General features: G+C 45.6%; 1 protein-coding gene across 7 annotated transcripts in view; it reads right to left on the reverse strand.

Moving 5' to 3' along the window:
- Positions 1-13,130, reverse strand: part of LOC106569178 (zinc finger protein 521) — a 170,110-nt gene that overhangs the window by 132,977 nt on the left and 24,003 nt on the right. For all 7 annotated transcript variants that reach the window (XM_014140251.2, XM_014140256.2, XM_014140254.2 and 4 more), the window contains exon 3: positions 9,371-9,577. In XM_014140251.2, the coding sequence (XP_013995726.1) occupies positions 9,371-9,577 (207 nt within the window). The remainder of the gene's footprint in view (positions 1-9,370; positions 9,578-13,130) is intronic.

The raw sequence follows: 13,130 nt of genomic DNA on the forward strand, positions 1-13,130 counted from the left end.
TACGAATTCAGACAACGGGAACATATTCAGAGAGCTGTACTGTAATGAAATTCTTTCTAAAGGCTTGACAATAAACAGAGCTAAATCATGAACAGAGAGAACTGAACAGTATGCCTCTGTGTTCCCATGTCCCTATCAAATCACACCAAATCGCTGCAGTATTGCCTGCAATGTCTTGCTAGGAAATAGTGCAACTCATTGTTTCATAATACATGAATATACCTCATTTGTATTTTTCTCATAAATCTAAAATGTATTTTATCGGATGTTGAATGCATCGCTAAATCTCCACAGGCAAGAGCAGAAAAAGGGAAGAATTTACATAATATAAATCCATATATGGCCCAGTTCTCTCTCTCTCTCTCTTTCTGATTGATTTCTTTATCTGAGGGAAGCAGAAGACATGCTCTGTTTGCTCTCACAGTGGCCGGCAAGAAAACAGAGAAAGACACTTATTAAAAAGGTCATCTCACAGAGGGTTAAAATAGCAGGCCACATATCTCTCCTGAGGGACGAGCTGTGCTTCTCCTCTAGTGAAGGACACAAGAAAAGGTGTTTCTCTAGGGAGCGGGCCAGTAATGAAAGTATGACCACTAGGATGACAGCACTGTGTGCACTGTGCTATTCAAATGCCTCCAGCACAGCAGCAGTATAGGAGAATAAAATTGACACTGGCAAGGTAAGCCGTTGTGAAACCAAACCACCTTTGAATTAAACTCAGTACTGGTGCCATTGTCCTTATTTACATTAAAAGACAGTAAGGGCTACTATAAGTGTACATTTTCTTACATGCCATTACACTATCATGTATCTCAACTATTAACATGTGTGTGCAGCCCAAAAGAAAACCCATGCCACACTGAGGACCAACCATAGGTGTCTCTTTCCCACAACATAATCGCTAACAATGCGAGCCGGAGCAGACAATGGAAGACTGAGACTGTGGAGAGACAAAGCTAGCGAGAAAGAGAGAGGCCTATGGAATAAAAGGCTGCCTCCTAACTCCTCTCTCTCCTGTCTCCTCCCCTGGGCAGCCTAAAGCCCTGACGGCAGGATGCTGATCCCAACACGGAAACCTGATCCGCAGCCATCCTGGAGCCTGGAGGGGGGCCGCGCCCACCTCCCCCATCTACCCCTACACCCAGCCCCCCTTCCCTCCGGAGCCCCTGGAGCCCCTCCAGTCCTGCCCCAGAGTTAGATGGCCACTTTGGGGGAGCACTCCTCCAGCCCAGCCCCAGCCTCTCTAACCCTCTCCACTCTCGGTTCTCCAGAGAAGCATTCTTCCAGCCCTGCCTTGTCTTTCACCCCAGCCTGTACTGGAACAGTGGAAGTCTACCTCCGGGGGAGCATTCCTACAACCCTGCCCCAGCCCAAGACACTGTCTCTGGAGACACATTCCTGCAGCACTCTCCCTCCTCTCGCCTCTCCTCTCTCCCAGGCTATCTCTTGCCTTCCTCCGCAGTCCAGCATTAGCACGATCAATAGCACCGATCGCATCGGGGACACGAGGCAATCCATACCCCCGTGCTCCCTTAGCGCACTGCAGTGGTCACGGCTTAAGTGCCTGGAGAGGTGTTAAACCTCAGCCAGACGGTGGGGAGACAATGGCAGCCATTGATCAGGGTGACATGTTACATCTCTCTCTCTCTCGTCTGTTGGGCGTGGTCTAGTAGGCCGAGAAACAGTATGCTATAGCACCAGGGTTTGTTCTTTAAACTGTAGATCGTGTTGTTAGGTTTAGTTACCAAGGGATAGTGAGACGGTGGGTATGGGTACGCATTTGTTTGTGGTGTGCATGTGCCTTAGAGCTGGGACGATAAACCGAAGATTTCCGACACCGACATTGCCTTCCTCTTACCGAAGTCTGTAATTTCGGTGATTTTTCTACACAACGTTCCTGTAGATTGTTTCTAAAACTATTATTTGGTCAACAGTAATAGCCTCTGCATTATGTTGATCTCTGCTATGAAAGTATCTGCCTGTCCCTGTTTTGCTGTCGGCTGCTGACTCTCACTCCCTCTCCCCACTGTGCGGAAGGAGGATGGAGAGATGCATTCTGTGAAGCACAAAGCATTACCGTTGCTCAAAATGCTATTGTGGGAAAAATAGGGTTTTCAAAGAAACTATTGTTGTTCTAGATCCAGAGAGGAGAGTCACAGCTTTCCGGGAGTATATCATGTATTTCTCACCTTTTAATACTGACTTCATGGCACCACTTTACAACCAGAGTAGGCTGTAGTTGGTATGATGCATGGAGCCAGTTGCAGTGAATAGTCGTACATCAAGTAGCCTAGGCATAGCGCTGGGAAGTTTTTGTTGTGACATTAGCCTACATTTAGTGATAGATTAATCAATAAGCCTACATGGCTATCTAGCAACAATATAATATTTAGAGTTAGCAATCTAGCTAAGTGTTTTGAGTTCCCACTTCCTCAGGTGGTGACTAATATAGCCTATAGCCCAATATGCACAAAGATGTCTGCAAATTCTCTGAAGAGCCAAAAATACATGTGATAATTCTAGATCCTATTTGGACAGGTTGCACATCAAAATATCAATCATGCATTTCCTGAATATGTTAAATCAAATAGCTTACTTTTTGAACCATCTCTATTGTCTCTATTGGCACTGGAAAATATTATCTAGAGTCTTGCCATTAATGTAAAGCAACTGTCGATAAAAAAATGGTTGTATTGGTTTTTATCAAGCAAAAGAGTAACATATATCGCTATATAACTTTTTGTCCATATCAGCCAGCTCTAGCACCTCCCCTCAAAAATAATTTATCACTGATGTATAGCTAGCGCAAAAAAATTACAATTTATTGCAATATGGATTTGTTTTCCATACTGCCCAGCTCTAATGTGCCTGCATGGGTATACATATCTGTCTGCATGCATTCTGAAATCTCCTCAAGTTGACAGTACATGGTATATATTTACTAAGCTAACTAAACTGAACAAAAATATAAATGCAACATGCAACAATTTCAAAGATTTTACTGAGTTTCAAATCACAACAAATCAAATTGTATTGGTCGCATACACATATTTAGCAGATGTTATTGTGGGTGTAGCGAACGATTGTAAAAAAAAGTTAAAGTTCATATGGGGAAATCAGTCAATTAAAATAAATTCATTAGGCCATAATCTATGGATTTCACATAACTGGGTATACGGATATGCATCTGTTGGTCACAGATACCTTAAAAGAAATGAGCCTCACAATGGGTCTCAGGTACTCGTCATAGTATTTCTGTGCATTCATATTTCTGTGCATTCAAATTACCGTCAAAAAATGCAAATGCATTCATTGGGGTGGCAGGTAGCCTAGTGGTTAGAGCATTGGACTAGTAACCTGAAAGGTTGCAAGATCGAATCCCCGAGCTGACAAGGTAAAAATCTGTTGTTCTGCCCCTGAACAAGGCAATTTAACACTTTTTTAAAAAAGGGAACAAGTCTTCATTTTAACTGTGAATATTCAGTCTACAATATTTTAGAAATAATAATATACAAGTTTAGATTATTACACTTCTTCAGTTTACCCACTTTGTAGTAATTGCACTGGTGTTCCAGATATGAAGTTCCTAGGCTGTCATTGAAAATAAGAATTTGTTCTTAACTGACTTGCCTAGTTAAATAAAGGTATAAAATAAATTGTCCATAGCTTATGCCTGCCCATACCATAACTCCCACCATGTTGACATCAGTAAACCTCTCGCCCACACAACGCCATACACGTGGTCTGCGGTTGTGAGGCCGGTTGGACGTACTGCCAAATTCTCTAAAATGATGTTGGATGTGCCTTATGGTAAAGAAATGAACATACAATTCACTGGCAACAGCTCTGGTGGACATTCCTGCAGTCAGCATGCCAATTGCGAACTCCCTCAAAACTTGAGACATCTGTGGTATTGTGTTGTGTGACAAAACTACACATTTTAGAGTGGCCTTTTATTGTCCCCAACACAAGGTGCACCTGTTTAATTAGCTTCTTGTTATGCCACATCTGTCAGGTTGATGGATTATCTCGGCATAGGAGAAATGTTCACTAACAGGGATGTAAACAAATTTGTGCACAAAATCTGGGAGAAATAAGCTTTTTGTACGTATGGAAAATTTCTGTGATCTTTTATTTCAGCTCATGAAACATGGGACCAACACTTGACATGTTGTGTTTATATTTTTGTTCAGTATAAATAAGAATATCTACTGCAACATCAATTTCTAAATTTTCCACAAAATCCTACTAATTCTCAATAGGATTGGGTCCAGTCAAGCTCTGAATGGGTTTCCTAAAAATAAAACCTAAAAAACTGATTTGTAGAAGTGGAGGATTCAGTAGGTGCTGGTTGTTGATTATAACGTGGTTTTAATAAAGAATCCATCTGTGAGCTGAGAGTCGATGTAAATCTGATTAATTGGTAATGGATGCCAGCCACATAGAAAGAAGACTCCCGACCGAAACACACACACACACACACACACACACACACACACACACACACACACACACACACACACACACACACACACACACACACACACACACACACACACACACACACACACACACACACACACACACACACACACACACTTAGTCTGCTGTATCTCAAAGTGTATTTTTCCTCTCCCTCTGTGTTTGAATACCTATAGAGTGGTCGTGCACAATGCTCAGGTTTTACAGGGGTTCTAAGCCAAACTGCAGCATTCAGCAATTAAGTCTTATTTGTCTGTGAGATTGACATTAATAAAGGCCTTTGCTTAATTATAGGATAAATAATATGCCTGAGTTGTTAATTGTGACCGCGTCTAGATAATGTAAGACCCTGTCTATGAGTCAGAACATGCTTGACTATTGTCTTGCTCAAAATGCTAAAAAGAAAATTCTGAAAACATTTCAAAGCACTTTAAAGGTACCCCTAGAAATATACCTGCCTTTGTTCCCAATCAAAACATAATAGGAAAAAGGTGAGGTATCAAACAAATCAAAGAGCTATTAGAAATCGGCAATACTGTTAGAAGTCAATGGTACAGCATGAGCTTCTTTCCTACTCTACCTTTAATGAAATGGCCTTTGTACAATGATTGCATATGTATGCCAATTATAATGTGCTGGAATCAATATTTGTTTGATGGATTGTTGGGGGTATTGAGAGGAGACGGCTGAGGGCTCCACTCAAGCCAGGAAAGTCATAATTTGCAAGTGCACATTCAACAGATTTTCACACCTTTTGAAAAGTAGGCTAGGCCCTCTCTCCTATACACTTCGCTTGATTGGCTTCCTGCTTGTGAAGCAGTACACACATAAACACATCTACTGACACACATACACTACCGTTCAAAAGTTTGTGGTCACTTAGAAATGTCCTTTTTTTTTCTTTTGATTTGACCCCTTTTTCATGGTATCCAATTGGTAGTAGTTACAGTCTTGTCTCATTGCAGCAACTCCCGTGCAGACTAGGGAGAGGTGAAGGTCGAGAGCCATGCGTCCTCCGAAACACAACCCAACCAAGCCACACTGCTTCTTGACACAGTGCACATCCAACCCGGAAGCCAGCCACACCAATGTGTCAGAGGAAACACCGTACACCTGGCAACCTGATCAGCGTGCACTGCGCCCGGCCTGTCACAGGAGTCAGTAGTGCACGATGAGACAAGGATATCCCTGCTGGCCAAACCCTCCCCAACCCGGACAACGCTGGGCCAATTGTGCGTCGCCCCATGGGCCTCCCAGTCGCGGCCGGCTGCAACAGAACCTGGGCGCGAACCCAGAATCTCCAGTTGTACAGCTAGCACTGCGATGCAGTGCATTAGACCACTGCGCCACCTGGAGAAATGTCCTTGTTTTTGAAAGAAAAGCAAAAAAATTTGTCCATTAAAATAACATCAAATTGATCAGAAATACAGTGTAGACATTGTTAATGTTGTAAATGACTATTGTAGCTGGAAACGGCAGATTTTTAATGGAATATCTACATAGGCGTACAGAAGCCCATTATCAGCAACCATCAGTCCTGTGATGTGCTTTTCTTTCAAAAACAAGGACATTTCTAAGTGACCCCAAACTTTTGAACGGTAGCGTACGTCTATGCGCCCACACACGTGAGCAAGCAGGTGAGCGAGCACACAAAGACGCAGACACACACTGTCCATTCAGTGAGACAGGCTTCCTGCTAATGGAAAATCTTTGTAACACTCATATAGGATATCTTACTGGTTGTTTGGAAATCTGAGATCACTCTGAAGCAGTCCTGCCCTATAACTTCGGTTGGCTGGTTGCGGATTGCAAAATATGAAATCAAACTATGTCTGCATATAAACAGAGGAGAGTATATATTGCTGTCTGATAGGACAATGCTTACTGTAGCTCCCCTCTCACAATTAAACTCCTAACATAAAATAAGTCTTCCTCTTCACATGAACTTATCTTCATCTTCATTCTGTTAACTTTCTAGCCTGTCTTGTTAAGAGAAAAACTAGGTGATCTCTCCCAAAAATGACAAGAAGAAATTTGTGTCATACAGTTTTTCTCATCATGGGACAGGACGGTAGAGGACGATACAGGACAGGACTGTACAGGACAGTACAGGACGCTACAGGACGAGACAGGATGGTACGGGACAGGACGGTACAGGACAGGACGGTACAGGACGGTACAGGATGGGACAGGACGGTACAGGACGGTACAGCACGGGACAGGACGGTACACCACAGGACGGGACGGGACAGTGAGGTACGGTATAGGGTAGGATGGTACAGAATGGTATGGGACGGGACAGGACGGTACAGGACGGTACAGGACGGTACTGAATGGTATGGGACAGGACGGGACAGGACGGTACGGGACAGGACGGTACAGGATGGGACAGGATGGGATAGGACGGTACAGGACAGGACAGGACGGTACAGGATGGGACAGGATGGGATAGGATGGGATAGAACGGTACAGGACGCGACAGGACGGGACAGGACGGTACAGAATGATACGGGACAGGACGGGACTGTACGGGATAGAACGGTACAGGACGGGACAGGACCGTATAGGACAGGATGGTACAGAATGGTACGGGACAGGACAGGATGGTACAGGACAGGACGGTACAGGATGGTAAAGGGACAGGATGGTACAGGACAGGACAGGACAGGACAGGACGGTAAAGGGACAGGACCGTACAGGACAGGACAGTACAGGACGGTAAAGGGACAGGACGGTACAGGATGGTAAAGGGATAGGATGGTAAAGGGACAGGACGGTACAGGATGGTAAAGGGACAGGATGGTAAAGGGACAGGACGGTACAGGAAGGTAAAGGGACAGGACGGTACAGGATGGTAAAGGGACAGGACGGTACAGGATGGTAAAGGGACAGGACGGTACAGGACAGGATGGTACAGGACGGTAAAGGGACAGGACGGTACAGGACAGGACGGTACAGGATGGTAAAGGGACAGGATGGTAAAGGGACAGGACGGTACAGGATGGTAAAGGGACAGGATGGTAAAGGGACAGGACGGTACAGGAAGGTAAAGGGACAGGACGGTACAGGATGGTAAAGGGACAGGACGGTACAGGATGGTAAAGGGACAGGACGGTACAGGACAGGACGGTACAGGATGGTAAAGGGACAGGATGGTACAGGATGGTAAAGGGATAGGATGGTAAAGGGACAGGACGGTACAGGATGGTAAAGGGACAGGACGGTACAGGACAGGACGGTACAGGATGGTAAAGGGACAGGACGGTACAGGATGGTAAAGGGACAGGATGGTAAAGGGACAGGACGGTACAGGATGGTAAAGGGATAGGATGGTAAAGGGACAGGACGGTACAGGATGGTAAAGGGACAGGACGGTACAGGATGGTAAAGGGACAGGATGGTAAAGGGACAGGACGGTACAGGATGGTAAAGGGACAGGACGGTACAGGATGGTAAAGGGACAGGACGGTACAGGACAGGACGGTACAGGATGGTAAAGGGACAGGACGGTACAGGATGGTAAAGGGACAGGACGGTACAGGACGGTAAAGGGACAGGATGGTACAGGACAGGACGGTACAGGATGGTAAAGGGATAGGATGGTAAAGGGACAGGACGGTACAGGATGGTAAAGGGACAGGACGGTACAGGATGGTAAAGGGACAGGATGGTAAAGGGACAGGACGGTACAGGATGGTAAAGGGACAGGACGGTACAGGGACAGGACGGTACAGGATGGTAAAGGGACAGGACGGTACAGGATGGTAAAGGGACAGGATGGTAAAGGGACAGGACGGTACGTAAAGGATAGGATGGTAAAGGGACAGGACGGTACAGGATGGTAAAGGGACAGGACGGTACAGGATGGTAAAGGGACAGGATGGTAAAGGGACAGGACGGTACAGGATGGTAAAGGGACAGGACGGTACAGGATGGTAAAGGGACAGGACGGTACAGGACAGGACGGTACAGGATGGTAAAGGGACAGGACGGTACAGGATGGTAAAGGGACAGGACGGTACAGGACGGTAAAGGGACAGGATGGTACAGGACAGGACGGTATAGGATGGTAAAGGGACAGGACGGTACAGGATGGTAAAGGGACAGGACGGTACAGGACGGTAAAGGGACAGGATGGTACAGGACAGGACGGTATAGGATGGTAAAGGGACAGGGTAAAGGAGGACACCAAGTCCATGAGAATCACATGGAGGAAACCTTCAGCAGCTCATATCATTAGTTCTCTGAGCCACCTTGTCAGAGTATTTATAGCAGTGTTCTGTTTATCCATCTCAGGTTCAATGACACAGTCTGCCAATGGCACCCTTCCTTCTCTCGTCTTCCTCCCAGGGTCCCAGTAGACATGGACGATGCCTCCACACTAAGAGGAGGGACCTCACTATAGTAGGGATCCACTTACCAAGGAGGTCTGGTTACAGTGAGACCTCAATGACATTGGCTTTGACTACTGGAGAATCTGACTGTGTGCCTTGGTGGAGTATGTAGTGGCGTGTGTGGTGTGGTGTAGTGAGGTGCCTAAATACTCAAATGATCAGTACGGTAAGAGGAAGTGTGGCTGTGTGCATACATACACATTGTGTTGTGTGTCTGTGTAGTAATGGCAAAGGAGAATGGAAACTATCCATGTAATGCATGCAAAAACAATATTGAGTTTTTTTGAGTGTGTCATACTGGAAATCCACCTATTTCATGGCATGCAATGTTCATCTAAGGTAGACTAGTGCTGCAGTCAATTACAGGCTGTGTGGTGAAGTACCCAGCTCACTATGGATGCCTATGGTATTCTCCAGTGGGGAGACTGGATTGGGAGAGATAGAACTGACTGGTGGAGAGGGAAGGGAAGCTCGGTGGGCTGAGCGTTGTTTACCTGTCAGCTGGCATTGATTAATCTTGTGTTCGGTGAGATCACTCAGCGACTCGAACACCTGCCGGCAGCTGTCGCAGCTGTGCAGCGCGGCCTCCTCGTCCTCGTCTTCCTCGCCTTCCTCTGGAGAGAGAAGCCTCTTCCTCAAACGCCTGGACCCGGCCTCAGCCTCACCATCCTCCAGTCCACTCTCGAGGGTGCACTCTGGATCTGTTGGAGTCACAGGAAACAACACAACACCACACAGTTAGTTGAGTGACCCGGAGTGGAGAGGAGAGGCTATCTCTGGGTGACAATAAAAACAATCTCTAGAGTCCAGTTTTAATAAAACAATAATAAAAAGTGTAATAAAGATGGAGGTTCATTTTGGAATACTGTAACTCAAGCATAACATATCGAGTAAGGACACACACACACTGACATGGAAACACACTGACATGGACACACACACACTCACCCGCGGGCCACCACCGTACGCACACACGCACACACACCACTATGTTATTAAAAATGGTTTGATGTTGTGTTTGTCCTCAAAGTACAGTGTATGAAACTAGCCGGATGGGGATATGTGTTGTTAATACATCCAGGATTGCAGGCCTTGCAGGTTCTTCAAAATATGAGAGTTCCACATGAGAACACTGAACTGCATCACTCTGGATGTGTCAAAGGAGACAGAAAACTACCCATATAATCTAGACTTCCACCCTGGAAATGTAGGCAAATGATGAAAAAAAGAGAGAGGGAGAGAGAGAGAGAAGCAACACAAAGAGCTGAGATTAGCGCGTGTTACGCTGTCGTCACAACACACTTCTCTGAATTATTCAGCCTTGCTCGCAGGCAGCCGCGGGTCACACACATCAATATTCTTCAATCCATCTGCAGTTTTGTCTCTTGTTGGCTTTGTGCTATAGTAGTGCCAGGGGTGGGCCGACTACCGTGAACCAAGACCTACCAGTCTACGAACGAGGACTACAAACTACACAAACCCAGGGAGACAGACAGACAGACAGACAGCACCAAGGTCCAGGTGATACGACTACACTCTTACAACAACACAACAAACCCTGCATCGCTTGCTAATTCATCTTAAACATCTCCATTTAGAGAACAGTTAAAAACAAAACACATATGGTAAACTGGTGGGATAATATCAGCAGCATCTTTCAGATTCAGCAGGCAGCATTGCCTGCAGTCCATTCTCTCTCTCCCCTGCTGTGTCTCTCCCATTTCAATACAATAAGGCTGATTACAAAGCCATACTCACAATTAAACAATCATGGCCCCACCGGTCTAACTCCCAAAGCTTTCTGGGTAGTGGAAGGAGCCTTCCCTGCACTGACTGGCAGCCATTTTGAGTCCCACTGCCAGTTCTCTTTGAACATTGCCTGAAACCTCTTGAGGGAACATTAGGATCAGGACTGCCTAGCATACAGTTAAGACCGCTTAAGGACATGGGGTGGGTAGGAAGTAGTGCATTAACGTGTCTGTGGCACTGTGTTGGCATGAAGCCTGTCTGTACATATGTGGGCTACATGTTGGCCGGCCATTTTAAAGTCTTTCTCTGGTCGGTCTGTGGGGTGCTCTTAACAGTGTGAAATTCCTCAGAGAAGAGGCGTTCCAAAACTCATCAAGGCCACCCAGGATTTTTCCTTCCCCCCTCCCTCCCTCCACTCCACTCCTCTCCACTCGCGGCCAAGTATCGATGTAACATCACACCCACCATTGTCCTTCCCTCTTGGCGACGGAGGCTTTCGGAACATGCCCTCTAAAAATATCAGCGCTATAGTCCCCGCTGGGACCACCACAGAACAGAACAGAAGGTGTTTCAAGAAAATGAAAATCCCAACCCAATCCTCGCAGATGCAGGCCTCGCCGGGCTCTCTAAGGGGAATGCTGCTTTTGACTGAGGCCAAACGCCACACAATATACACTCATGATTCATCCATACTCACAGGCCCAGCAGCAGCAGCAGAGCACGACTCCAAATGTGCCACAAAAAAACTATCTAAGAAACGTCAAGGTTTTTCACAGGCAACAGAAAGTCAAGTGAAATTACACTTATTTTTGTTGAAGACTCAATCATCGGCAGCCTTTATGATACACACATATACACAGTGCATTGGGAAAGTATTCAGACTTTTTCCACATTTTGTTACGTTACAGGCTTATTCTAAAATGGATTAAAAAACATTTTTACTCATCAATCTACACACAATACCCCATAACGGCAAAGCAAAAACAGGTTTTTAGAAATGTTTGCATTAAACATACATTAAACATGTATTAAACATAAAAAATGAAATATCACATTCAGACCCTTTCCTCAGTATTTTGTTGAAGCACCGTTAGTAGCGATTACAGCCTCAAGTCTTCTTGGGTATGACGCTACAATGATCTCTCTGTACTTTGCTCCGTTCATCTTTCCCTCGATCCTGGCTGTTCTCCCAGTCCCTGCCGCTGAAAAATATTCCCACAGCATGATGCTGCCACCACCATGCTTCACTGTTGGAATGGTGCCAGGTCTCCTCCAGAACTGATGCTTGGCATTCAGGCCAAAGAGTTCAATCTTGGTTGCATCAGACCAGAGAATCTTGAGGCCTCCTGAGTGGCACAGTGGTCTAAGGCACTGCATCGCAGTGCTAGCTGTGCCACTAGAGATTCTGGGTTAGAGTCCAGGCTTTGTCGCAGCTGACCGGGAGACACATGGCTTGGCTGGGTTGTAGTTTGGAGGACACATGGCTCTCGGCCTTCGCCTCTCCAGAGTCCGTACGGGAGTTGCAGAGATGAGACAAGACTGTAAGTACCAATTAGATACCACAAAACTATTATTATTTTTTTTAATAAATAAAAAATGAAAGGGACAGATAATCTGGTTTATTATGGTCTGAGAGTCCTTTAGGTGCCTTTTGGCAAACTTCAAGTGGGCTGATAGATGCCTTTTACTGAGGAGTGGCTTCCATCTGGCCACTAACATAAAGGCCTGATTGGTGGAGTGCTACAGAGATGGTTGTCCTGTCAGAGTAACCATCGGATTCTTGGTCACCTCCCTGACCATGGCTCTTCTCCCCCGACTGCTCAGTTTGGCCGGGTGGCCAACTCTTTTTATCTGATATATTCTAAAAAGTCAACTTATTCTTTGGGTTGCTGATTCAAGAAATCACAGCAAAAGGCTAAAAACACAACTAAAGTATCTTATAAAAACATAAGGGGGGGCACTACAAGAGTGGCACTGCAAGGTTATGGCCATCACAGGGCCAGGGATTACGGGCCCACCACATCACCAGTCTTTCTGGGTCTCCTACAGCAGATATTAGCAAACTAGGGTACGCAATGCCGTAGGTGGTACGCCAAATAAAAATGTGATTCACATTTTCAAACAATCCATTTATATTTTCCAACGGGGCTATACATTTGGGTGAGGTTTTTTTCTCACCTGAGTAGCCTCGTTTCACTGACAAAAATTAAATTAAACAATCAAGTGTTCAGCGAAATAACAACACAATGTTAAATACAGTTAGCCTAGTCAAATAATTAACATCCAATCACATTAACCGTTACTCTCTCGCGGGAATTCCACTAACGGTCCGTATGTAGCCAAACATAGCTGCTGCTCATGTTGGTATTTTTACTGATGGTGCAAAAGCCATGACAGGGAGACATAGTGGAGTGGTAACGCAGTTGCTCCTGACGTCACTTGGGTACACTGCAGCGTTCACCGAGAAGCTCTTGCTGCCAAGGGAATGCCTGACAGCTTGAAAGA

This window comes from Salmo salar, chromosome ssa14, assembly GCF_905237065.1.
Source record: "Salmo salar chromosome ssa14, Ssal_v3.1, whole genome shotgun sequence".
NCBI lineage: Eukaryota > Metazoa > Chordata > Actinopteri > Salmoniformes > Salmonidae > Salmo > Salmo salar.